Raw genomic sequence first — 23380 nt, 5'->3', positions numbered from 1 at the left:
ATCTTGTAGAAAAAAAAAAAAAATAAATAAATAAAAATAAAAAAATAAAAGGGAGAAAAAAAAAAAAAAAAAAAAACATGCGATTCATTAAAAGCGGAAAATAAAATGACATCTCATCGGTAGAGTACCAATTTAAAAAAAAAAAAAAAAAAAAAAAAAAAATACAAAATGTTAGCATGTTCTCCTTTTGCCCAAGTCGGCGCCATCACGTTCACATGTAGGTAATACTATTGCCATTCTATTATTATTTTATCTTATTCATTTTTATTTATTTATTTTTTTTTATTTTTCCCAAATGAGTGGTGCCGAACGCGAGTTATATCCCCTCCAAACGATTCATATCCGCGGAGGAACTTATCATCTGTTTGAGGATGGGAAAATATTTTCATGTGACAACTTTTAGCTAGCTCCCGCACGCTCTAGAGGGGTGCGCCTTGGGCATGTAGCGGAAAAAATGGGTTGGCGGTGGGTCTCCCTCCTTTCAAGGGAGAGAAATCGGGCATCTACGGAATGGTTCAGTGAGAAAGGCAAATATAACTGATCCACTCCATTCTTGTGGACCACCCCTCAGGGCTAGAACGGAGAGAAAAACCCCGACGGGAGAAAGGTTCGGTCGAAGAGATGCACCAGTATTTTGTGGTTGCGGAACAAAAAGGGAATGTTAATGTCCTTCCGCGGTTGGCGATGGTACAGGGAGTACACTTCCTCATTGAACACGATGAGGTTGTTCACGTATACAACTCCTTGATTGTCGAGAGGGTTGAATTGGAACTCGTCTTCCTTTGATTGATTTGTGTGGTTCTGCTGATGATGCTTTTTTGTCTCTTCCCCTGATCTCATTTTGTGCGCATCTACGAGGCAGTCGAACACCTCCAAACTGCTGTAGGGGGGGTGGGATCCTTGTGCTGAGTTCCTCTCGAAAGCCCCACACAACCAAAGTATCTTATCTGCTCTCAGCAATTCTTTCAAAATGTTATTTAAAGTTTGGTGTCCGACATCGTGGGAGCAGATTCGAACTCGTTTGGGAGGTGAAGCGGTTTGTTCTGTTGGTGGTGGGTCCACAGGAATGGTTACTACTTCGACGTCGTCATCCTGATGGTCGTCATCCTGATGATCGTCATCTTGATGGTCATCATCCTGATGATGGTTATTGGCGTTCTGTTCGCCCGTGTTAGTAGTTTCCATTTGGCCCTGGCAATGTTTCTCTCCCCCCTTGAATATCTCACTGGTGACGATTTGCAGATTCGCCAATCGGTGTCCATACGTGCGAAGGAACTTCCTCCTACTGGACTGTATCATTTGACTGTAATTTTTGTGTGGAAATCGGCAATACGACACGGAGAGGAGAAGGGGGCTTGTGGAGGTGTTGCTCCGGGGGGTGGATTCACTCAGGTGTAGGAACATGTCATGGGGGAAGTGCAACCTGATTTGGTACCTATCACATAGTTGTAGAATGTTAAATAGATTGACTTTGAGCATGAGGAGGAGGGGTTCTGGGAAGTGCCTCACGTCGAAAAAAACCACTTGGACAAGGTGGGAATCGTGGTGATTCCGTTCATGTGCGATTCTATTAGAGGGACACATCCTGGTAGGATTTTCTCCATATATTCGGAGGTAGGTCTGGTTGATATGTTTTCCCCCTCCTTTGCACCACCGCCCAGGCAAGGAACCCGAATTACACATGAAAAATAAAAACAAAAAAAAAAACTGCCCACATATGTACACATCAGACACCTTCATACAAATAGCTAAATTTAGAATCTTCAACCACTCTACCATGTTGATGAAGTTTGACATATCCAGTAGGTCGTTCTCTGTATTCGGGGATATGATCCATAGGTATTTAGGAGGTGCTTCTCTGGGGGAGGTGTCATTCTCTTCCACAATAAATGTGTCATCCTGTCGTATGGTAGTTGAGTTCCTCTTCTTCTTCTCTTTCAATGGACCCACGTTATAATCGCATGGGAGAGGGATTTTCCTAAATAAGTTATTTTTGTCGGAGATATCACGCTGTTCGTCCACGTAGTGCACCAACTTTCGCATTGCCTCTAACAGGCGATCTCGGTTCCTCCATACAAAATAATCATACAAAAAATAGTTGGTGTGTCTTTCTTGTCGGTACAGTTTATCCAATTGATTCACAGATATGATATTGAACACGAAGGGCAGGATGTTAACTATTTTCGCGGCCACCATCCCTACCTCTATTTCTATACCCTGCGGCACGCGCATAGACTGCATGCACTTTTTTTTTCTGTCTGCTTCGATGTGGTCATCTATAATATACCTTCGAGCTCCAAAAATTTGGAATAACATCTCGAGGTGATAGTTCGTGCAGAAGTGTTGTTGTTTGCCTTCCGTTGGCTCATCAGTATTGGCATTGTTTTGGTCCATTGTTTCTTCCGCGGAGAATCGTCCCTTATGGGGTATACTTCCTTGACATAGTGTACCTTTTTCCCCCTTGGCATTTTTTTTTTTCTTCATCTTCTCCGTAGCAGTTTTTTTCTTTATGAGTGCGGGCGCCTCACCAGGGGGAGGGGCACCATCAGTCAACACATCACTGGTGGGTATATCCGTGGTGGGGAAAACTGTACCTGGGTCATCCGGCTGAGTCACCTGCGCACTTGCCAATCGACTTGCCAATCGACTCGCCAATCGACTCGCCACCCTCCCCAGTAACCTATCGTAGTGCCACTTATACACCGCACGCGCAAACACCTTCTTGTCCGCGACAAAAGCAATGATCCCCTTTTTATCCCCTCCTCCTTGGGGTAGTCCCTCCCCCCCACTGTCGCCAAAAAAACAATTCGCGTAATCCTCATCAACCTTAAAATTTTTGAAGAAGTTTTCCTCCAGGTGTGTCTCCGGGGGTGTTTTTCCATCTGCATCGTCAATTTTGTAGGTGGCATCGTCATGAGCATCTTGAGTAGGCACACAGTCACTACTATCCTCCTTGACATTGCCATGCTGACCGAGAATGGCTTCACATACCTGCGAGACGCCTGACTCCCCCCGAACGAAATGCAAAGCGTAGTGTGTCTTGCCTTGCGCAAAGAGAAACTCCCTCACGTAGGAAAAAATGAAGGAGTGGAACAGCGCGTTGAAAAAGTTTCCCCAGGGGGAAATGCCTTCTCCCTCTCCTCCGTATACCTCCCCCCTTAAGGAAGTACTTTCCCCTATGTTGGCATCTACAAACAGAATTACATTTCTAACACCCTGACGTATACACAGAAAGGCAGAAGAGAGAAAATAAAAAATAACATCCTTGATGTTATTGACTTGGTCATTCTCCTGCTTCGATATGTACAGGTCGCGAATAAACTGAACTATGTAACACATCAGATGAGCATTCGTTTGAACAAAAATAGTTTCTTCGTCTGTTGGGATGCCATCCGACACCTTCTCTTCCATCAGCATAGTCATTCGGACGAACTCAATGATGTCGAAATAACGACGCAGGTAGAAGGAGTGAGATCTGGTCAGTATAGCTTGCTCAAGAGCCATCTGTAGGAGAGTAGAGAAGTAGCTCCTATTCAATGCATTGGAGAGTTCTCTGAAAAGGTTTTTAAAAAAAGTGTCCTTCACCAATGCCATATGTTCCTGATATATATTGGGAGGTGATACTCCACCGTTAACTCCTTTTGAAGATTCCTTTCCTCGTTTGGATGTATGATTGGAGTGGTGTTCATTTGGATGTGTGAGCGTAGAAATGTTGTTATGTGCACTCAAAGGGATTTCCTCCTCTTCATTTCCTCCGTGCACGCTAAGGTGCGACTTTACCAATGTTATTACGTACTGTTTAACTGATTCGTGAAATGGGCCACTCATGTTTTTTTTTGTGGAGGTATCCCTACATAGAGAATTGATCGTGTGATTTTCATCTATATTTTCCTCTCCATTGGATGAACTTCCCTCTGAAGTGAATATTCTTGAGGGGTGTGAAACTTTCACGCGACTATCCTTCTTAGAATGCACCATCATCTCAAGTGTAAGTTCACTTCCATGGTTACTAAAATGCCTAGCTGATGAGAAGGCTTTTCCCTTGATGTAAAAAAAGAAGCTCTTCAGACGATTCTTTAGGGATGCCCCTTCTTGTCCGTTTTCCGTGTGGACAAGGTTGTCAGTAAGGGACCAACCTCCTGATGAAACATTCCTCCACAGTGAGGTCGCTTCCTTCTCAAGAAAAGAATCCACCTGCACCGAAATGTCTTTCTGGAAAACCTGCTCGTTACACAAGTACCTAATGGTGAGGGCCCCAAAGGTATTCACCAAGTAGTGAAAAAAGAAAGTGAAGCTTATGAACTTCTTCTCCCCCGGCTTTAGGTAACCTACATTCGGAGAAATGATCAGCGTGTAGTTCTTCTGATCATCGAAGAAGAGATAATCCTTCTGTCTTAATATTTCATTTTCGAGTTTTAGTTTTTTCTTATATGAAATGGTAAAGACAACTATTCCGGAAGATGTGTTCTGAAGCTCAATTGAGCTGGTGATAACTTTCTTTCCTCGGTTCCGTATTTTAATCACACATTGGCTCGTTCGTAGAGGCTGCTCATTCGAAGGGAGGGTTTCCTTACAGTCATGTATGGAATGGAGGGAGAGGGTAGTGTCCTCTATGTTACATGCAGTGGGGAGTTCCTCCTCTGTCACCTCATCGGCAGTTGTCATATCACCAACGTCGACCCTCTTCCCCTGCACAACGAAGGCACTGTCCAATGGAATGGCAAAATTTTTCAAAACGAACTCGAGGTTGTTCTTAATTTTGTTGATTATCTCCCCCTGGTAGAGTTTCTTCTTGACATCTCTATTCGTGAAGTAGGAATCGTTTTTCTCCTCAACTGTGGAATTCTCTCGTTCCTTCGGTTTTCCATAAACAGGGAGATCCTTCTCCGTCGGGGTTCCATATTTAATTGTTCCTCCATCAAATACCTTTTCGAATATATCCCTATTTCCTTTGCAAAGGCCCCCTTCAGGATTCCCCTTTTTCACGGCCTCTTTAAATCTAATGCTTGCGCTTTCGGCTCGTAAGTTCTCCGTCCAGTTCACTTTTTTTTTCTCCTCTTTATTGAGATGCTCAATGAGAGTGTTCAACTGAGTAAGGTGAGAAAAAAAAAAAAAAAAAAAAAAAAAAAAAAAAAAAAAAGTGAACTGATAGACGTGTGCCCTTTTTTAAGGGGTAGTAACCTGGAGGGTGAAAATTACATGCGTCGATGTATAATCCTTTGACCATATATTTGGCAAGAGTGTCACCCTTTTTTCTGTGCGTTACTTCGTTCCGTTCCCGATATTTCTCCCCCTGGTCGGCTAGGGTTTCTCCACACTTTTTCGTCCGTTCCTTTATCAACTGTCTCTGTCTGTCCCACCTGTTCTTCACGCCCTCGAACTTTCGCAACACCTGCCATTGGAAGGGGAGAAACACACAAGACGGGTTGTGCAGCGTCCCCAAGGGAATTCCTTTCCCTCCACCCGTCATTTGGTGGTTCTTTTTTCCCGACTTTTCGGATTCGTTTTCCGCCTTTTAGTTACCCGATCCTCTCGCGTAGCCTTCATCTCCTCCGCGGCCACGATTCTTTTCGTTCGTCTTTTTTTCTCCTCCATTGTAGAGAGAGTTCCATGGGAGAGGGGCTGCTAAGGTGGGTCCAAAAAAAAAAAAAAAAAAAAAAAAAAAAAAAAAAAAAAGGTCTCACGTTGGCCAATCAAGATTTCCTCATTCGTCTTTTTCTCTCCTCCATGGTGTATTTCATTTCGGTAGTGTTTCTCTGTGCATCTCCGATGTGACATCTTTTTTGTTTTCTCCTCCTTCACCAAATGTTCATCTGTCGGGGAGAGCTTTTGGCTGTGCATGGGGCAATACTCGCGTTTTTCTTCTCCTCGTGTGCACATCGCGAGTGCATGAAGATGGCACCAATTAGGGAGACACCTTCGTTCGGTTAAGTAGTTCAAATTGTGAAGTTATCCCTAATAGTTTTTCCATATCTCCTTTATTTTTTGCCTGTTTTTTTTTTTTTTTTTTTTTTTTTTTTTTTTTTCTTGTCCCTCCCTAGCGCTTCACGTTTCCGTAAGGAACTTGCGGTAAAGTTCATCATTCGGATAGGCATCTAGGGAGGAGTTACTGCGGACGATGTAGGGGGGAGGTATGCCTGGCGTGTAGTCGAAGAAGGCGGGGAAATTTCCACTGTCGAAATGTTCATGGGGGTAAAGGAAGAGACTTTCGAGGTCGTAAAGTTCTCGCAACTCTTTGGTGACCACATGCACTTTGAGGGGACCACAGTGGGCAATGATCCAGTCATCAAATTTGTTGCAGTAGCAGTAAGCTACCTTCGAAATGTACGGTATCTCTAGGTCTACAAAAATTCTACTGATTAACTTTCCCACTCGTTTATTATGTTTGGGTGTTTCTCCTGTGCATAAAATTAAGAACATGCCGATATCCCTCCTTCCACATTTGTCCAAATCAATTACCTTAATATTTTTCACCTTTTCATGTTTTAGGATGAAGACAATCTGCTCGATGGTTGGCATAACTCCCTTCTCCAACTCGACACTATCGTCTCCCTCGCTGTCTTCATCATCATTCGCTTTCTCTTCATCATCTTCGTAATCGAACAGGTAGTTCTCCCTCGGCCTCACGATCGGGTCCGTCACCTGGGTATGGTAATAATCCTCTTCAAGTTCCTCTCCCTGGGTTGTGTGCCCCCCCACGTGCGAGTTACTTCCCCCATCCAGTTTTACTCTCCGTTCATTGTACTGCTTCATACTTTCCGCTATCAGCTTCTCCTTGTTCTCTTCGTAAAATCTTTGTGCAGGGGTTAACCCCTCGTAGTTTTTCTCCCCTGTGCGGTGGTTCCGTTTTGGTTTCTCCTCGAAGGATGGTCTATATGTTTGCTCTGCTTCGTCTCCCCTTCTGCAAGTGCCTCCTTGGGTGGTTCGACTTTCCCCTTCGGTCACTTGGTCGTCTGCCACTCGTTGTTCTCCTCCTCCGTCTACCACTTCCCCTCCTGCTGAGCTGTGTGTCGTTCCCTTCCCATTCGACCTCTGGTGTTGTTGTCCTTCCTTCCCTGTCCACTCATCCCCTTTAAGTTGCTTAAGTGTGTAATAGTCAATCGTTTCTTGGATGAAGGTTCTCACATCGACATTCTTAAAATACTTCATGTTTTTGTAGAATTCATCTTCTCTGTGTAGATCATCCTTGTTGTCTTCCTCTGCTTCTTTTCCCTCCGCCCAGGGGATGTTATTATTCCGAAGGATTTTCTCATCAATGTTAATTATTTCTATTTTGTCGTCATCTTTGTCCTCGTTGCACACGTTTTCATTTGTTTCCGTCTCCAGGGCCCCCCCCCTTTCTTTGAGTTTGTCGAAAATTTTGTTATGCTTCACAATGTACCTCCTCGCGAGGGAGAGCGGTGCACAGATCGGGAATCTCCTCACGAACATGCTCAATGTAGGGGAGGCACCAAAGAAAGAGAGAGAAGCATACCTTTATGTGGGCAAAACAAATAGGTGAAAACGCCATCTGTTTGTTCTCCTCTCGCCATTATTCATACAGTGATTTTTTTTTTTTTTTTTTTTTTTTTTTTTTTTTTTTTTTTTGTTCAGGTGAAAGAAGGGTTGCCGCTTCTTCAGGTGGGTATAATTCTGCAAAAATTGCCTGACCTGTTCAGAAAAAAAAAACTTTTTTCTTCTTTTTTTTTTTTTTTTTTTTTTTTTCACGCCTTTATGGTGAAAGCTGTTTGGAGAACTTTTCAATCAGCGGCCAGTCTTCTCATCTGTTCATTTACTCACTTTTGAGGCCCCCCCCCCTCTCATTGGCACTTCCAACACAGCGGCGTTTCTCCCGATTTTCACAAAATGCGAGTGAGCTCACTTCTCCCCTCCAGCCGCGGGGTAGCTAGCCGAACGGATCGCAAACATGTCGTTCATCTATAGGAGGGCGGCGCAAATGCTGTCGAGGTGCGCGAAGGGAGGGGGAATAAAGGAGGTTCTCCATGAGAAGGAGGATCCCTCAATTAAGAAGGTGAGCAAACGGTGAAATGGTAAAGCGGTGATGAACCCTCCGTTGAATATAACCACACGGCATCGTCGGTGGTTGCCTTTTCAGTGCATCGTATCGCTTCACGTTATCACATTTCACCGCCCCCACCACAGCTCTACTTCATTCTGCACAAGGCGCTGGAAGACCTGGATATCCTAAACCAGGTGTACGCGGAACACCTGTCCAAGTGTTGCAAGAACAAGTTCCTAGGCATTATACTCCTGTGCGTACTCGTACAGAGGAGCAAAATCGACGGGGGAGGGAAGTTAAAGAGAGAAATACTGAAAAGGCAGAAGGAAATTCTTCACCTGTACAACTGTTTGAAGGAGAAAAAGCAAAGTAACACACAAAATCAAAAGAAAAAAAAACAACTAGCCAAATATTTTATCATATATGACCAGGACAGAAACAGCGACGCCTTGAACGAACTAAAGAAAGTTCTTCCAGTGGAGGAGGACGAGGATGTAGAAGGCCTCTACAAAATAGGAAGTGACCAGTTAAGCACTCTCATTGCTACTCCCACGTATCAGAAGCATCATGTAAGGATAATAGACAAAACGTCTTGCTTAGTTGTGCAAGCAGGAAATATCAAACAAGGAATGGTCATCGTCGATGTGTGCTCAGCCCCGGGGAGCAAAGCCATATTTGCTCTCAAGCTGTTAAAGGAGAAGGGTTACCTTGTGTGTATTGAAAAGGATAAAAAAAGATGCTTCACTCTATTACAGGAGATAATGAAACAGAATAAGGAGTTTGACGGGATTTACCTGGATGAAGAATTCTCGGAGGAAAATAAATTAGCCTTAACGGAGAAAATTTTTTTGGCAAAGGATAGAGGTACGAATATTTACTACATAAAACACCGACGTAGCGATATGATCGTGAAAATTTTTAATGTGGATTTTTTTGAGTTGAGTATCGATCATTTTGCGTCGCTCGGGAAGGTGGACGTCGTGTTCGTTGACCCCTCCTGTTCGTCCAGCGGCATGCCCGACTTTGCGCACAAGGAAAGCATGCGCCGTGTGTTCCTTCCCGAGGGGGAAGACTGGAAAGGTAAGCGATACGGCGAGGAAGGTGCCAAAGATGGGTTGTCCCCCCAAGTGGGAGATATCCCTCCAGAGGAAGAAACCTCGACACACGATTTCCACGATGATGTGGCGGAAGGAAGAATTCCCAAAGTCCCCCCGAGTTTTCAAGAGAAAGTGGACAAGCTCTCCCAGTTTCAAAAAAAAATTTTAAATCACGCACTGGACACACTGAGGATAGCAGACACGTTTGTGTATTCCACATGTTCCTTCTTTGAGGAAGAAAATGAACAAGTGGTTGAGTCTGTGTTGAAGTCGAATCCTGGCATTTGCCTAGAGAAGGCAGGCAAGGAGAAGTTCCTGTTTAGCCGCGGGAGGTCAGTTGTCTCTAGTCAGTGCGTGCGCACCTTCCCAGAGCTCCATGCATGCAGGGGGATTTTCGTCTCAAAATTCCGTCGGCATAGTTCGTCCGAAGCGCCCCCTTTTTTCACGGAACCCTTGAACGATTGACTCCTCTTATGTTACGTTTTGAATTGTTCCCTGTGACAGTGGGAGGCATCCCCGTCGATTGTGTCGTCCAGTTGGTTATTGCACCGCTACACCGGTTATTGCACCGCAACACCGGTTATTGCACCGCAACACCGGTTATTGCGCCGCTACACAGGTTATTGCACCGCTACACAGGTTATTGCACCGCTACACCGGTTATTGCACCGCTACACCGGTTATTGCGCCGCTACACAGGTTATTGCACCGATACACAGGTTATTGCACCGCTACACCGGTTCGCTCACTACGCATCTTCTCAACACGTGCACTATACTTGGCGATGTCCTCGGACCTGGGCTGGTAAACCTCGCTGGAAGCGTTCCAAAGAGTCAAAGCACCATCCGAGTCGGCCGCAATGAGCTTCTTCCCATCACACGACCAGGCAATTTTATTTGTCGATTTCGCCTGAACAGTCATATCGAAGTAGGGGCAGTCCAGGTCTAAACACATGTTCCATACTTTGATATTGCCATTACTACTGCAGGTGGCGAAAATGGCTGGATGTACGGGATTCCATTTCACATCCATAAGGTAATCATCAAAGCAATCAAAGGTGTAAAGTGCGTTATGGGGTTCTTTCACACTGAGCATCTTGCAAGACCAGTCAACAGAGCAAGTAAGTATAAGATCGTTATGGTCATCCGGAATCCCATCAATGAGTGGATGGAACTGGGCTGCTGTTAAGGGACCATGGTGGATGTTATAGAACTCTGTGATACCTACCTTGGTGCCATGTATTTGTGCTTGAAATAAAGTACCATCATCTGCTCCTCCGTAGAGCGTATTTATTTCTCCTTCTTGGAAGGAAAAGCAACAACATGATACTTCCTTGTTGGTTCTCTTCAAGTCAATCGTATCTGATGGATAAGTTAACATGTTTAATGACCAATTGCATAGCCTGCCATCAGTATCTGCTGTTACCAGGTTATGTGCATTCAGAGTGCCAATAACTTCGGCACAATATATGGGATGCAAATGACCTTGTGGAGTTAGGTGGGTTCTTTGTATTGCTTTTTGGCTAGCTCGTATGTCCCACAGAAGAACGTTTCCCGTATATGTCCCTCCTATGATTAGATGCGGATTGAACTTGTTAAAGACGGAGGTACATACAGCTGTTTCGGAGGTGAATACGTACTCGGGTCGACCATTCATTGTACTATTCCAAACTAACACGTAACCGTCTGGGTCCGTGTAGTTGCTCGTTGTGGATAATCCGTACGAAGCAAGGAAGAGTTCACTGTAAATGTTGGATGTCCTCACATCTGTTATGGGCCTTCCATTTGTGTACTTTTTACAGGAATAGGTATTCACAAACTTCATCCTTTCGGCACTCTCCGTGTCTCCTCCTGTTATATCCTTGGCTGCAAAGTCGAAGGTGGCGTTCAGGACATCTTGCTCCCCTAGGGACCGCTCCACAATTTTAGAGGTGCGTTCCAAGAAGGACAGAAACCCTCTGCTCTGTAGGAGTATATCAGCTTGGTTGGGCTCTTTCCCCTGTGGGGGGGCGCCATCGGAGGATATCCCCCCCAGCCCTACACCCTTTTTCAAAACGGCATCCTTCTTCCTCCCAAACTTGGTGGTACCAGATTTCTCCGATTTTAAGTCCCCCTCATTAGGTTGGCTATTCGACACGAGGGAAACGAGCCTTTCCCTCCGCTTCTTTCCATTGCGCGAGTGCTGAAGTGGAGAAGTGGACTCATCCGTGATGAGGTTCACCTGAATGGACTTGTCAAAATGGTTGACAACCTTTTTCTCTATGTGTATGACCTTCTCCTCAGTGGGCACCTTTCCAATTTTGAAGCTAAAGTTTTTTCCTGAGTTCTTTTTTAGGAAGAGAAAATTCTTCTGTTCGTTGTATTCGTCCAGGGGGTTGGCACTGGGGTTCACACTTGGGTTCCCTGTTGGATTCGCGCTCGGGTTGCCGTAGAAGTTCTCCTTCGCGATGTTGTTACTGACTAGGTGGTGCCTCTCGTTATTCTCCATGTGGGACATTTCTTCATTACCTCCGTCCACCTGCTCCTGCAATGCGTCCATACTTAGTTCTTCCCTCTCTATCGACTCGAGGAAACTTTTCAACATGCTGTCAGGGTCGGGGTGGTCCCCTCCCTGGCTGTGCCTCCTATTTGTAGTGGTAAGAAGCCCATTTTCACTTTCGCTGCGTAACTGCTCCAGGTATTTTTTGTTTTCCTCTAACTTAAGTCTCTGGTCATTCAGCTTGTTTTGCAGGTTCTCCCTTTCCTCCTCGTCCATCGGCGTGAGGAGATCTGGCTCGTCCGTGTTCCGCATGTTTGGCCGCTGTGTTGTCGTTGGTAAGGAGTTCCGCGTTAAGGCGTTGCTGCGTCACTTTGTCGCTGAGTCGTTACTTTGCCACTTTATCGTTGCGTCGAGATTTCGCCGCTAGGCCGCCTATCACATTGATGACCTATGCAGGGTGGCTATATGGTGTTGTCGTGGCCAATTGCGCTTTCGGGAAAGCACTCTCCCGTATGTACACACAAGAGCAAAAAAAAAAAAAAAAAAAAAAAAAAAAAAAAAGTGTACAGGTACTCACTATGTGCAAGTGTGCACACAAGTACATGTACGCGAATATTCCAACTGAGGCATGCCCATGAGCGCAACTGCGGCAATGTCCTACGAAATGCACAGAGGAGCAATATCTACAGGGGACCTTTACGATGAAACAACCTTTTTCTCTGTCCACTTCTCTGCAACAGTTGAAAAGAACAATGTAGAGGGGGGGGGGAAAAAAAAAGAAAAAATTCATCACATTTTACCTTGCATGTTCAGATAAATTTTGTATGCAGAAAAGGGCTAGGAAAAAAAAAAAAAAAAAAAAAAAAAAAAAAAAAATTCTCATTTGTGCTCAAAACAGTACAACGATATGAGTGGGCAAACCATGTAGTTAGAGAAGTTTTATGTGTGGGCATACATGTAGGGGGCACAGTGCACATCCTTCATTTTCTTCTACTTTGCCTTACGTCTCTTTTTTTTTTTGTATTTTTCTTTAACTCGAAAAGGCAATCTGTCCACCGCACAGTCTGCGCGAGTCACCCGTTTCAAAGCTGGTTAAAAAGCAAGGTAACCTTTCCCGTGTGCAAAAAAAAAAAAAAAAAAAAAATCCTATGTGTCGACCACAGTCCAAACAACCTATGTAAACATTCGAGTGGCCACGAATTAAGGACGGTACAAAGGGGATTAAGCATTATGTGCAGCTTAGAGAAAAGGAAAGATATTCCCCTGCTTTTCAATTAGTATGGATCTCCTTAACATGGTAAAGAAGAAATTGTGTGAAGAGATGCCGTCTTACAGCACAAATAGCGTAAGTGGAAATTCACTCCACTCTGATGGGGAAATTAATGGGGTGCATATTGTTCCTGGTTAACACGAGCGAACGAGTGTTCTCGCTGTCTACATCTCCAAGGATATACACGCCCGACCAAGTGCAAAATACCTACGCATGTTTATTTCCCTGCGATAACATGTAAAGTAATCGTTTAAAACCCCTGTCCGAATATGTGCCTCATTCACACACGTAAGTTCGCCTCTTTGATGATGACTAGACAAAAAATAAAAGTTCTTTCTTTTTACCTGACTTGTTCAGAATTATTCTGTAGAGAGGAGATGGGTTATCGAGTAAAAAAAAAAAAAAAAAAAAAAGCTGACCTGTTCAGGCGTATTGCCCATGTGTGTATTTTTATCAAAATAGAGAAAGTGTGGGTAGACAAATTCGATGTGTTTCTTCTCCTTGGTGTATGTTCCTTCCCCCTCACAGAATGGAAGTACCTATTTCTGTTTTGCAGTTTACACGAACATTTTGCGGTAAGCATAGTATGCAGTACGGGAGGGGCATAGAAAAATCTTCCAACACAGTTCAAATAAGACGATTGTTATTTTTGCATTTTCTCATTTTCGCATTTTGGAATTTTTACTTGAAGGTTATACACACAACAGGTGTTACACTGGCAATGCCATGTTTTTTGATTTCTTACGAACATTTTTTTCACCTCTTTCTTTTGTTGAAAAGTTGGTCTATACTCCTACCAGGGGGGAATCTCACCTGTACGTACACCTCCATCCGGTGAGAAGGGCAACATGGCGGAAAAGATTGGGGACCCCCCTCTCATGGACCAATTTTTGTAGCGCTTCCAAAGCGTTCTTTAATTTTTTTGGGTTTGTCTTTTCTCCCTTCTACAATTGTTAATATGTTCTGTAAAATTTGAAGTTTGTCTCAATTTTTTTTTTTTTTTTTTTGTCTTTTACTCATCGAGAGTAAAAACTTAAAGTGTTTTTTTTTTTGTTGTTGTTGTTACAATTGTTAACCTGTTTGTATCTCCCACTTTTGTATGCTCCTTGTTCGTATTTTTTTTTTTGCGGGCGTGTGTGTTTGTGTGTGTGTGTAAGTACTTCTGCAGAGGAAAACGTTAGTGACGATGTTGAACGGGAAGTGCTCACCCAATGTTGGAAACTGGGAGAGGAAAAACGAAGAGGACAGGTCGGGGGATACCTGTCACAAGAACAACAGGGTGAAAAAGGAGCTCAACAGCAAGATGGACTCCCTCATAGAATTCACGGACAGCTCCCGCAATAGGAGTAAGGAATGGTTGTGGAGGGAGAAAAAAATGTATACGAGGATGAGTGTCTTGCCCATTGCGGGATGATACACCTATCCTATGCGAAGGACAACTAATGAGCTAAGAACACTTCTCTTTCGCTCCCCCTTCGAGGTAGTTTCCCTGATGGAATCTCAAAACAAGACAAAGAAGAGAGAGCTAGAGGAGGAATACCTGTTTTTAAAAAAAATAGGAGATGTGTGTAAACTCAGTTGCGATTATTACTTGGAGACAAATGTTAGTTTTCACGAAGCTTGCGAGAATTTCAAAATTTTGTTCAGGGCGTTTGAGGAGTCGCTTGTTAACGTAAAGAAGAAAACAGATGAGGCAGACGTAATTGCAGACAACCTAAGCAAAATAGAAGACAAGGTCAACCTTCAAATGAGAGAGAGCAATGAAGCGTGCGAAAAATCGAAGAAGGAACTAGTCCTGCTTCAAACAGATGTCCATTACATGAGGAACGAATCTGCTAATATTGTCAATAGAATAAAAGATATCGACTACCAAATAAATCAACACAAGGAAGCCTTTGAGTCGTTTCACATTTTGACCCACCTGAATACTGAACGCATTTCGGTCCTACAGAATGACTTCATGAAAATGGAGGAGGAACGGCAAGAGGTGTTGAGGGGGATCGAGGACGCCGCGGCTGCCGGCGTCGCCGCGCGGGACGGTTTGGTCGTACAGAAGATGCAGTTGGTAGGGATACGTATTGGTGGCACTTCCGCATGCGCGTCAGGCCATTGCGCTGTAGATTGATAATACTGTTGGCCCCTAGTGCGGGGGGTTTCTCTTCCCCCTTAGCGCTATCACTGTTGTGAACCGTGCTGTTATCAACCGTGCTGTTATCAACCGTGCTGTTGTCAACCGTGCTGTTATCAACCGTGCTGATGTTAACACTGTTGATGGTGCTATTTCCCCCGCTTACCGCAGGAGGAGGAGAGGGAAAGCCTGCTCGGAAAGGAACGCGAACTGATACAGAAGAAGGAGAAGCTAGCCATACGGAGGAGCGAAGCCAAGTCGGACAACGACCGACTCAAGTCGCAGATGCAGTTCATGCAGAATCAGCTGTCATCGCAGGAGAACTTTTTGATCGTCATTAAGTATGGCCTGGATGGAAGCATCCGAACGAGAAAAGAACTGAGTTCCGTTTTGGAAGGAATAAATATGGAGATAGAGGACGGGGAAGACCTGATGGAAGCTTCGAGGAGGGAAGAGTTGGAGGAGAGGAACAAGTGTCACGAGATGGAAGACAAAGTTAAGAAGATAACCTCGGAACTCGAAGGATGCGAAATGAAATTAGAGGTACTTTCTCAGGAGGAGAAGATGATGGGTGAGAAGGTCGAACGAGAACGAATCAACGGCAACCAGAAACTGCTGAACGAGTTGGTTAAGGAGAAGAAGTCGATAGATGATGAAATTGGTAGCTACCAGGAGGAGGCACGGAAGTTGATTCTACGCGAGGGGGGAAAGATGGAAGGGTTATTGAGTAGCACTCTTGATGGCGTATTGGCTAATCTGCCTCTCGCGACGAATGAGTTAAACACAGGCGACCTTGGGATATCAAATCAGCGGGATAATCCCCTTGATGCGCAATCCTCCGCGAGCGAAGCATTCCTAAGGGTGCTGCAAGAGGCCATAGACAATGCGAAGGAAAGAATCAAGGAAGAGCAAAACGAGGTTTGGAGAAAGGAAAGAGAAGTGGAAAGAATAAATGCACTCACTAGTGAGTTGCGCAGTAAAGTGAAGATTGAAGAAGATAAAGGGACCAAGTTAGACAACTTGCTGGAGGAAAAAAAGGAACAGTCGACGAATCTCAGGGAAAAGGAAAGCAAAATGGAGAAGAAACTCTCTCTCATGCATGACATGATGAGAAAGGAGAAAATCAATTATGAGGAGAAGAGGAAGGAAGCGAAAATAATGGAAGAGAAAATTCTACATAATAAGGAAGTTGAGAAGGAGCAACTGTCCTTACTTGAGAAGGAGTACAATGATAAGAAGGATAAACTGTTGAACTCATCTGGGGAAGGATTTAGGATGGTGAGTTCTGTGGATAAGAGAAAAATGAAGGACGACGTGGATGCGTATTTAGCAAAGACAAAAGTGGAATTCGATTTAAAGAAGAAAGAATTCGAAAAGGCCGAAAGGGAGAAGTACCAAGAGATGAATAGTCAGCTGGATGGAGAGCTTAAGCGGAAAGACGACTTGATTGCTTATTATGAAGAGCTGATTAGCAGAAAGGAGAAGATGGGTGTTGCCCCTGGAGGAAGTGGTGCGGCTCCGCACGAACGGGTGGTCGGCATGGGCAATACCAAGCGGGCAGACAGTCGATCGCACCGGCCCGGCCCTTCCGCGGAGAGAAGGAAGTCGTCTCAGCGAGGCGGCACCGGGAACGGTGCCCCCAACACTGTGAACAGGACCACAAACAGTGTTAATAGCAGTATCGATAACAGTATCGACCACGTTAATAGCGGTGCAAATGGCAATGTTACTGGTGACACGAGCGGTGCAAATGGGCGCAAGCCGCTCAACGCATCGGAAACGTACAAGTTCAGTTACTTCGATGTAACTTCCCCTGGTGAGATGCGGAAAAGCATGAATATCCCGAATCGCTCCGTGAAGTCTCCACACATTGCGAGGTTGCTCGAAAAAATAAAACTCAGGAAGGAGTGCCAGACCCTCGTAGGTACTAAGAAGGTGCCATTGAACCAGGTGAATAGCAGCGAAAGCAGACGGAGCAGAACCATCGGGGGAGGCTCTTCCAACAGGGTGAGCACAGGGAAAAGCGGCAAAGGCACAAGTCGCAACAAGCCCTTCCTCAACAGGAAGGCACCCAAGAGCAACGACTCCTTCGACTTGTTCCACCATCTGTAAGGGGAGATAAATAATTAACTCCTTAAACGCGTTTAGTTCATTATGCTCATGATGCATCCTGAGAGGGAGAAAGAGGGCATAACTTTTTTTTTAGGGGATACGGAACTCCCCATATCCGCCTTCGTGCATATGCTTCAGTTACGCATCGTCATCGAGATGAGGCTCACCAACATGGTCAGTGTGACATCTAATTCGTTTGAAATTTTGTTTTGTCTTTCGTTTTCCCACTCTCTGCGTGGCGTTTACTCTTTCGCTTGGTTCGTTTACTCTTTCGCTTGGTTCGTTTACTCTTTCGCTTGGTTCGTTTACTCTTTCGCTTGGTTCGTTTACTCTTTCGCTTGGTTCGTTTACTCTTTCGCTTGGTTTGTTTGCGCTGTGCTTGCATTTGTGTCTGCGCACGCAAGCGCGCACATTACGAACGACAAACACAGAATCGTTTTCGACTGCGACTTTATTGAACTTTTGCGAGCTCTCTTGGGCTGGTGTCAAATCCTGTGTTCGGGGAGTTGCTCAGCCGGATCATCGGGTGGGTTAGGTGTGGACCCAGTGCGGTGCAAATGAAATGTGTGCACGTGAGCCTTCTGTGTGTGTTGGGGTCGCCGCGGAGGGGTGTCCCTCCAAAGTTGTGTTCTTTTCAAACCGCTGTTCTTCGTAACCGAGTCCACCGTTAAGAGGTGCCTTCCAAAAAAAAAAGTGTAACGTCAATGTCTTTGTTACCATAAGTAGCTTGGCGTGTAGACGTTCCTTATGTCTGCAGAAAGGGTGATCCGGTGCAGTGTTCGCATTTCCTACTTCGTTTCACTTTGCCATTCCTGCACTTCTCCTTTTTTAATTTTTTTTTTTTTTTTTTTTTGTGCACACACGTGACGTGCTGGGGAGGGAAGTTCCTTTAAAAATTGAAAAGTATATTAACCTCCTTGATGGAATTAAAAAAGAGAAGGAGCCGATTGTGATTGTCTACTCACAGGAAAAGGATGACTTGAGGGTCAATGTTCAATGCTCAAATGTTAAATGTGCATTTTTTGCCTCGCGGTCCATACGTTTGCCCCATCACGTGCTGTACCTCCTCTCACCCCGACCAGACCAGACGCGGGTGTATCAACTTTCATTTACTTCCCGAAACGTTTGAGTATCCATCCGTGAGTTAGCAAAGGAATAGAAAAAAAAAAAAAAAAAAAAAAACATCGTACCCTGGGACATCGCAAAAATGGTAATACAAATAAATAACAGTGCGGTGGGAGAAGACGAACTGGACAGACGAATGATCCATTCGAGTGTTAACCTCCCTAGGCAGCTCTACCGCTTCTGCGCATCCATGTATGGGAAGTGGCAATTGAGTGGGTTGTCCACATGAAAACAACTACTGAGGAAAGGGCCCCTTTGTAGATACCCACCTCTTCACTCATTAACAAGGAAGAAAATGCGCTAGAGTAGTAAGGCGCGCAATGTTCACGAACCTTTTGCTTGCACAGAGGGTGGGTGGGTGGAGATATCTACTTGGTTTGTTCACCTCGCCCATCACTCGATGTGATAATCCCTCTTCGTACCCTCCTCACTGCAGAGCGAGGCGGAAGAAATTCTGAACAGGATAAAGAATCACAAGGGGGTCGTAGGGATTCTGGTGGTCAACAGTGAAGGGTTAATAATAAAAAGTACCTTTGATCAACAGCAGTCGGATCTGCATGCGTCGCTACTGATGCAGCTTTCGAATAAGGCCCGGGATGTCATTCGGGAGTTGGATCCCCAGGTGAGTGCGCGAGGAGTTGACAACCGGACGGCATTATCTGCGTCTCTCCGGTGAGTCATTTGTACACACCCCTTTTGCTATAGAACATTCGTCCTCCTATGTTCCTTTCCTTTCCTTTCCTTTCCTTTCCTTTCCTTTCCTTTCCTTTCCTTTCCTTTCCTTTCCTTTCCTTTCCTTTCCTTTCCTTTCCTTTCCTTTCTTTTTTTTTTTTTTTTTTTTTTTTTTTTTTTTTTCCTACAGAACGACATCAATTTCCTGCGGTTGCGGTCGAAGAAGCACGAAATAATGATTGCCCCAGATAAGGATTTCACGTTGGTGGTTGTTCAGGATCCATACGCCGACCGGGAGAAGTAGGCACTTCGTGTTGGAGGAGGGAAGGAAAATTCATGCGACTTCCAAAAAGGAAGGGGAAGGGAGGAGCCTGTCCAAAATGGGTAACTTCCGTATCAGTTACTTTTCCTCCTTTTCCATGTTTTTGTTCAGTCTCCTGTGTCCTGCATTTTCATATGAATAAAACTGTGAAGTAGTATATATATAATAATTTTTATTTTATTTTTTTTATTTTTTTTTTTTTATTTTTACGTGACGCCGGATTTAATCATCAATCATTTGACAGTGCCCGCTGAAAGGAACGACACAGCGGCGCAGCCCACTTTGGTTGCTGCCTCCACTCTGCCTTTTTTTTTTTTTTTCTTTTTTTTTTTTTTTTTTCCAAAAAGAATATAAATTATCCTCCTGTGGGAGAAAAAAAGAAAATTTTTTATTTGAGAAAACCTATTGATCGGTAGATTAGCGGTTTATTATTAATTCCGTGCAAATATGCCTACCGTATGACCCGCATGAGAAAACCACGTGTATTCGAATCTGCTAGATATGTGGTTCCGCTCCTGCGGTGATCAACTGAGGAAATAGCAGCGGGCACAAATCTTCTATGAGGGAATTACGCATGTTTGTAGAAAAATAAAAAATAAAATAAAGGAAAGGAAAGGAAAGGGTAAGGATGACTAGCGGTGATGAAACGAACGAAGGGAAACAAAGCGTCGAGGTGGCAAACGATGACCACCCTGAAAAGCAGCCAACGAGGAAAGAGGAGAATCAGACCTTTAAGAAGCCCAACAAGAGAGACAAGAAGATAAAAAAAAAAAAAAAAGTGGGAAAAAAAAAGAAAAAAAAAATTTTGGAGAAAAATAAAGCGAGCAGTGCCCCGGGGGGCAGAGAAGAAGGTGATAATTCTGGAAGCCCCTTGGAGATGAATTCAGAGGAGGACCAAACAGAAGGGAATCAGATTTCATCGATTGTTTCATTTTTGAAGAGAAATGAAAAGCCACCTCGGTCTAATGGGGAAGGTACATTGAAATGGGGATGGATAACCTTCCTGAAAGAAGGAAAAATTATTAATTGGACACGCCAGGAAGGCATTACGCATTTGTGTAGCAGTTTTCATCTTTCCTCTTTTTTTTTCTCCCAAATGAATTTCGTAGGTGGTAAGGCCAATGAGAAGCAGGCCACAACCAAGAAGAAAACAAAAGAGAAGCCCCGACATAAGGACAGAGTCTCACAAGAAGGTAAGTCTACAGGGATGGACAAAAAAAGAACCCCTTTCCCATGTGTGAAAGTTAATTTTTTTTTTTTTTTTTTTTTTTTCTCCCCCAAACAGATAAAGATAAGCGAACCGTTTTCGTTGGGAATTTGCCACTTAAGGACATGCACAAGGGAAAGCTTCTGAAGTTGTTGGATTTGAAGAATTCCGCCGTTGAATCGGTATGCCGCCTGAGTATATATGAATGGAAAAGGAGATGGGTGTTTCTACTGCAGGTTACTGTATTTCTTCATATGTTTTTTCACTTGTGCATTCATCACCACCTCCCATCTATCAGGTCCGCTTCCGATCTCAACCCATGGAGGAGGCCTACGCCGGTAGGAAAAGGTTGGGTGTTATTTTGAAGAAGTTTACGGTAAGGACAGGAGGGAGGGAAAATATCTGCCTGGACTTGTATGAAAAATTGTGGGGAGTGCAATGATGTCCTGATCCACACCATTATTACGCGACTTCACACGAAAGCGCATAAGTGTACACACGAAAGCACATAAGTGTACACACGAAATTCCAACCTTTGGTTTGCCCCCCCTCCTCCCCATATCAGGATGTCAAGGATAATCAGAACGCTATGATCACGCTGAAAAAGGAGGAGAGTCTTCCCGGCTTGCTTAAAAAAAACGTAACACCTTATATTTTTGTAAAGAGTGCAGATGATAGCACCTTTCTGTAACATTTTGACTTGAACAGGGAAGGGAAATACTTCGTTCCTTCCCAAGGTACTTGCGTTTGCTTCAATTCACCATCACCACAAGGACCATTTCCACCCCCTCCATCCAAACAGGGCATGGTGTACGAGGGCTATGTACTCCGAATTAACATGTTTGGGGAGAAGCCCAACTTCAACCGAAAGAAATCTGTGTGCATAAAAAACTTGGATCGAAAAATAAACGAATCAGACCTGTACAATCTTTTGAAGGATGTAGACCAGATAAAAGGTACTACATGTGTATCCATCTGTCCATCCATGTGTGTGTGGATTGGTCCGTAGTAGTGATCGCCCTGTCAACCGTGTCAACTGTATCCTTGCTTCAACTTACTGCTGTTACCTCTGCCCACTGGAACTTTCCTCCCCCTTTTCCCCCGCAGGCATTCGTATTTTGAGGGATGAACGGACAAGCGTTTCCACGGTGAGTGTGCCAACCGTGGTGATTGTGCCAACCGTGGTGATTGTGCCAACCGTGGTGATTGTGCCAACCGTGGTGATTGTGCCAACCGTGGTGATTGTGCCAACCGTGGTGATTGTACCATCTCGAAAAGGAGCAGTACTCATCATGTGTGTATAACATGTTGAGGAAGGAATTTTTTTTTCTCATTTGTCTGCATCGGCTACGTCTCATTTATTCTGCGTCAATCATCTGTTCACAACTCACCTGTGCATTACTCACATGTGTACTTCCCACCCACCCCCTCCGCAGGGAGTTTCCTTTGTCCTCTTCGAAAACAGAAGCTCCGTTAAGAAGGCCATCGAGATGTTTCACGGACACTCAGTAAATGTAAGCAAGGCGGATGGGGTCTTCCGCAGATTTCCCCATTGCAATGACCATTGTGATAGCCTTTGCCTTTTGCTGCGCGCGTGGTGTGGCTACCTTGTATTATCAGCTTTGCTCCTGTTCCCTCCGTTATATAATCACCTCCTTTTGTCATCTACCCCGTAGGGCCGTGAAATTATCGTTGAGAAAATCCAACGTGCGGAAGACAGGCACGATGCATCCAAAGGTGAGTGAACCAACACTGCATGGGATGACTCAAAAAAAAAAAAAAAAAAAAAAAAAAAGGAAAAAGAAATAACACCATTGTGGTGAATCTGTTCATTCTACTACATGTTTGAAGTTAGTGGTTTACACAGAGTGTACTTCCACCCACCAGTGGGAATATACTTCTGACACGTGCTCTACTTCCCTCTCCCCCTCCATGCAGATGTAACCAGACAAAGAAAACAGGTGAAACGAACCATTCGAAAGGGTCCTCGCGAGGAGCATAAGATGGACCATGGGAAGGGGCACAAAAATGGCAACCAAATGACACACAGAGCGAGACGAAAGAAGAAGTATGTGCGTCGAAAACGCAGGGGTGGCGCTGCTACCACTGAGAGTTAGTATCCCCCCCTTTTTTTTTTTTTTTTTTCCCCATCGTTGTTTTATCGCTTGGTGGGTTAAAAAAATTATTTACATAAAATCCTTTTGTCTTTTTCTAGTTTGTAAGTCTTGCTACATACGTGTCTATCTGTATATCTCCATGTGCGTTTGTGTGTTGTTGTTCACCCCACATGTAAGAGGAGTTTTACTCGTTTTGGTGGCATTGGGACAACAGGAGGATTCAGTTTTTTAAGTACTGACGTGCCGCCACACGATGGAAATATACACACAGGTTCAATCGGTACGGCAAAGTACAGGAGAGACGCCCTCCTTTCATTCGCATCATTTGCGCTCGGCACTCCCTATCCCGCTGTGTTGCCACATTTCCTTATCTCTCTTTTTTTTTCGCGTAAAATGAAAAAGAGTTTGTCCCAGGGCGTATAGGCGTTCACCCCTTGGTCGACGCTACAACAGCTTTCCTTTTTATTTTATTTTTTTATTTTTTATTTTTTTTTCTGACCTGTTCATATTTTTTATCATTTTCTTATGACCTGTTCATATTTTTTTTTTTTTTTTTTTTTTTTTTTTTTTTTTTTTTTCGCTGTATGTTTTTTACTTTATTCATTTTTTTTCCCACTCTTTAACCATCGCGCCATATGCATTGCATGGAGAGCGTGCATTGGCAAAATTTTATTTTGACGCAGAATTCGTAACTTTCCAACGTCTGGCCCATGCGGGCGAGCGAGAATCTTTCTGGTAGTGCAGCAGGCCGAGGGGGGGAAGGTGTATGCATGCGGCTGCGAAAAGTGATGGTCGAAGGATGTGCGCACAGGTGTAGGTATAAAACATGAAAAAGAAATGGAGCATATTCTTT

The 23380-nt window shown here is 44.3% G+C and overlaps 7 protein-coding genes across 7 annotated transcripts; 4 read left to right on the top strand and 3 right to left on the bottom strand.

Annotated features, from left to right (window-relative positions):
* Window positions 1–573: 573 nt before the first annotated feature.
* PKNH_0604800 (conserved Plasmodium protein, unknown function) lies at window positions 574–5595 on the bottom strand (the record flags this gene model as incomplete). Its single annotated transcript, XM_002261684.1, has 3 exons — window positions 574–5088; window positions 5267–5392; window positions 5524–5595. The coding sequence occupies 3 exons, from the start codon at window positions 5593–5595 to the stop codon at window positions 574–576; spliced, it is 4713 nt and encodes a 1570-aa protein (XP_002261720.1).
* Window positions 5596–6045: 450 nt separating this feature from the next.
* Window positions 6046–7431, bottom strand: PKNH_0604700 (ribosomal silencing factor RsfS, putative; the record flags this gene model as incomplete). Its single annotated transcript, XM_002261683.1, has 1 exon — window positions 6046–7431. The coding sequence occupies one exon, from the start codon at window positions 7429–7431 to the stop codon at window positions 6046–6048; it is 1386 nt and encodes a 461-aa protein (XP_002261719.1).
* Window positions 7432–7906: 475 nt separating this feature from the next.
* On the top strand, window positions 7907–9561 carry PKNH_0604600 (rRNA (cytosine-C(5))-methyltransferase, putative; the record flags this gene model as incomplete). Its single annotated transcript, XM_002261682.1, has 2 exons — window positions 7907–8011; window positions 8143–9561. 2 exons carry the CDS (start codon window positions 7907–7909, stop codon window positions 9559–9561), a joined length of 1524 nt encoding a protein of 507 aa, XP_002261718.1.
* A 255-nt stretch (window positions 9562–9816) lies between these two features.
* PKNH_0604500 (cytoplasmic dynein intermediate chain, putative) lies at window positions 9817–11886 on the bottom strand (the record flags this gene model as incomplete). Its single annotated transcript, XM_002261681.1, has 1 exon — window positions 9817–11886. The coding sequence occupies one exon, from the start codon at window positions 11884–11886 to the stop codon at window positions 9817–9819; it is 2070 nt and encodes a 689-aa protein (XP_002261717.1).
* A 2144-nt stretch (window positions 11887–14030) lies between these two features.
* Window positions 14031–17084, top strand: PKNH_0604400 (conserved Plasmodium protein, unknown function; the record flags this gene model as incomplete). Its single annotated transcript, XM_002261680.1, has 3 exons — window positions 14031–14190; window positions 14329–14909; window positions 15144–17084. 3 exons carry the CDS (start codon window positions 14031–14033, stop codon window positions 17082–17084), a joined length of 2682 nt encoding a protein of 893 aa, XP_002261716.1.
* A 1207-nt stretch (window positions 17085–18291) lies between these two features.
* PKNH_0604300 (roadblock/LC7 family member, putative) lies at window positions 18292–19185 on the top strand (the record flags this gene model as incomplete). The annotated part of the gene is made up of 3 exons (XM_039114059.1): window positions 18292–18294; window positions 18646–18831; window positions 19072–19185. The coding sequence occupies 3 exons, from the start codon at window positions 18292–18294 to the stop codon at window positions 19183–19185; spliced, it is 303 nt and encodes a 100-aa protein (XP_038969526.1).
* A 646-nt stretch (window positions 19186–19831) lies between these two features.
* On the top strand, window positions 19832–22527 carry PKNH_0604200 (RNA-binding protein 34, putative; the record flags this gene model as incomplete). The annotated part of the gene is made up of 10 exons (XM_002261678.1): window positions 19832–20177; window positions 20313–20396; window positions 20489–20592; window positions 20709–20786; window positions 20976–21050; window positions 21213–21366; window positions 21518–21558; window positions 21847–21924; window positions 22087–22147; window positions 22349–22527. The coding sequence occupies 10 exons, from the start codon at window positions 19832–19834 to the stop codon at window positions 22525–22527; spliced, it is 1200 nt and encodes a 399-aa protein (XP_002261714.1).
* Between the last annotated feature and the right edge of the window lie 853 nt (window positions 22528–23380).

This window comes from Plasmodium knowlesi, assembly GCF_000006355.2.
Source record: "Plasmodium knowlesi strain H genome assembly, chromosome: 6".
NCBI classification, from domain to species: Eukaryota; Apicomplexa; class Aconoidasida; order Haemosporida; family Plasmodiidae; genus Plasmodium; species Plasmodium knowlesi.
Note: the sequence above shows the minus strand (reverse complement) of the source record. Positions and strands in the feature narration are given on the sequence as shown.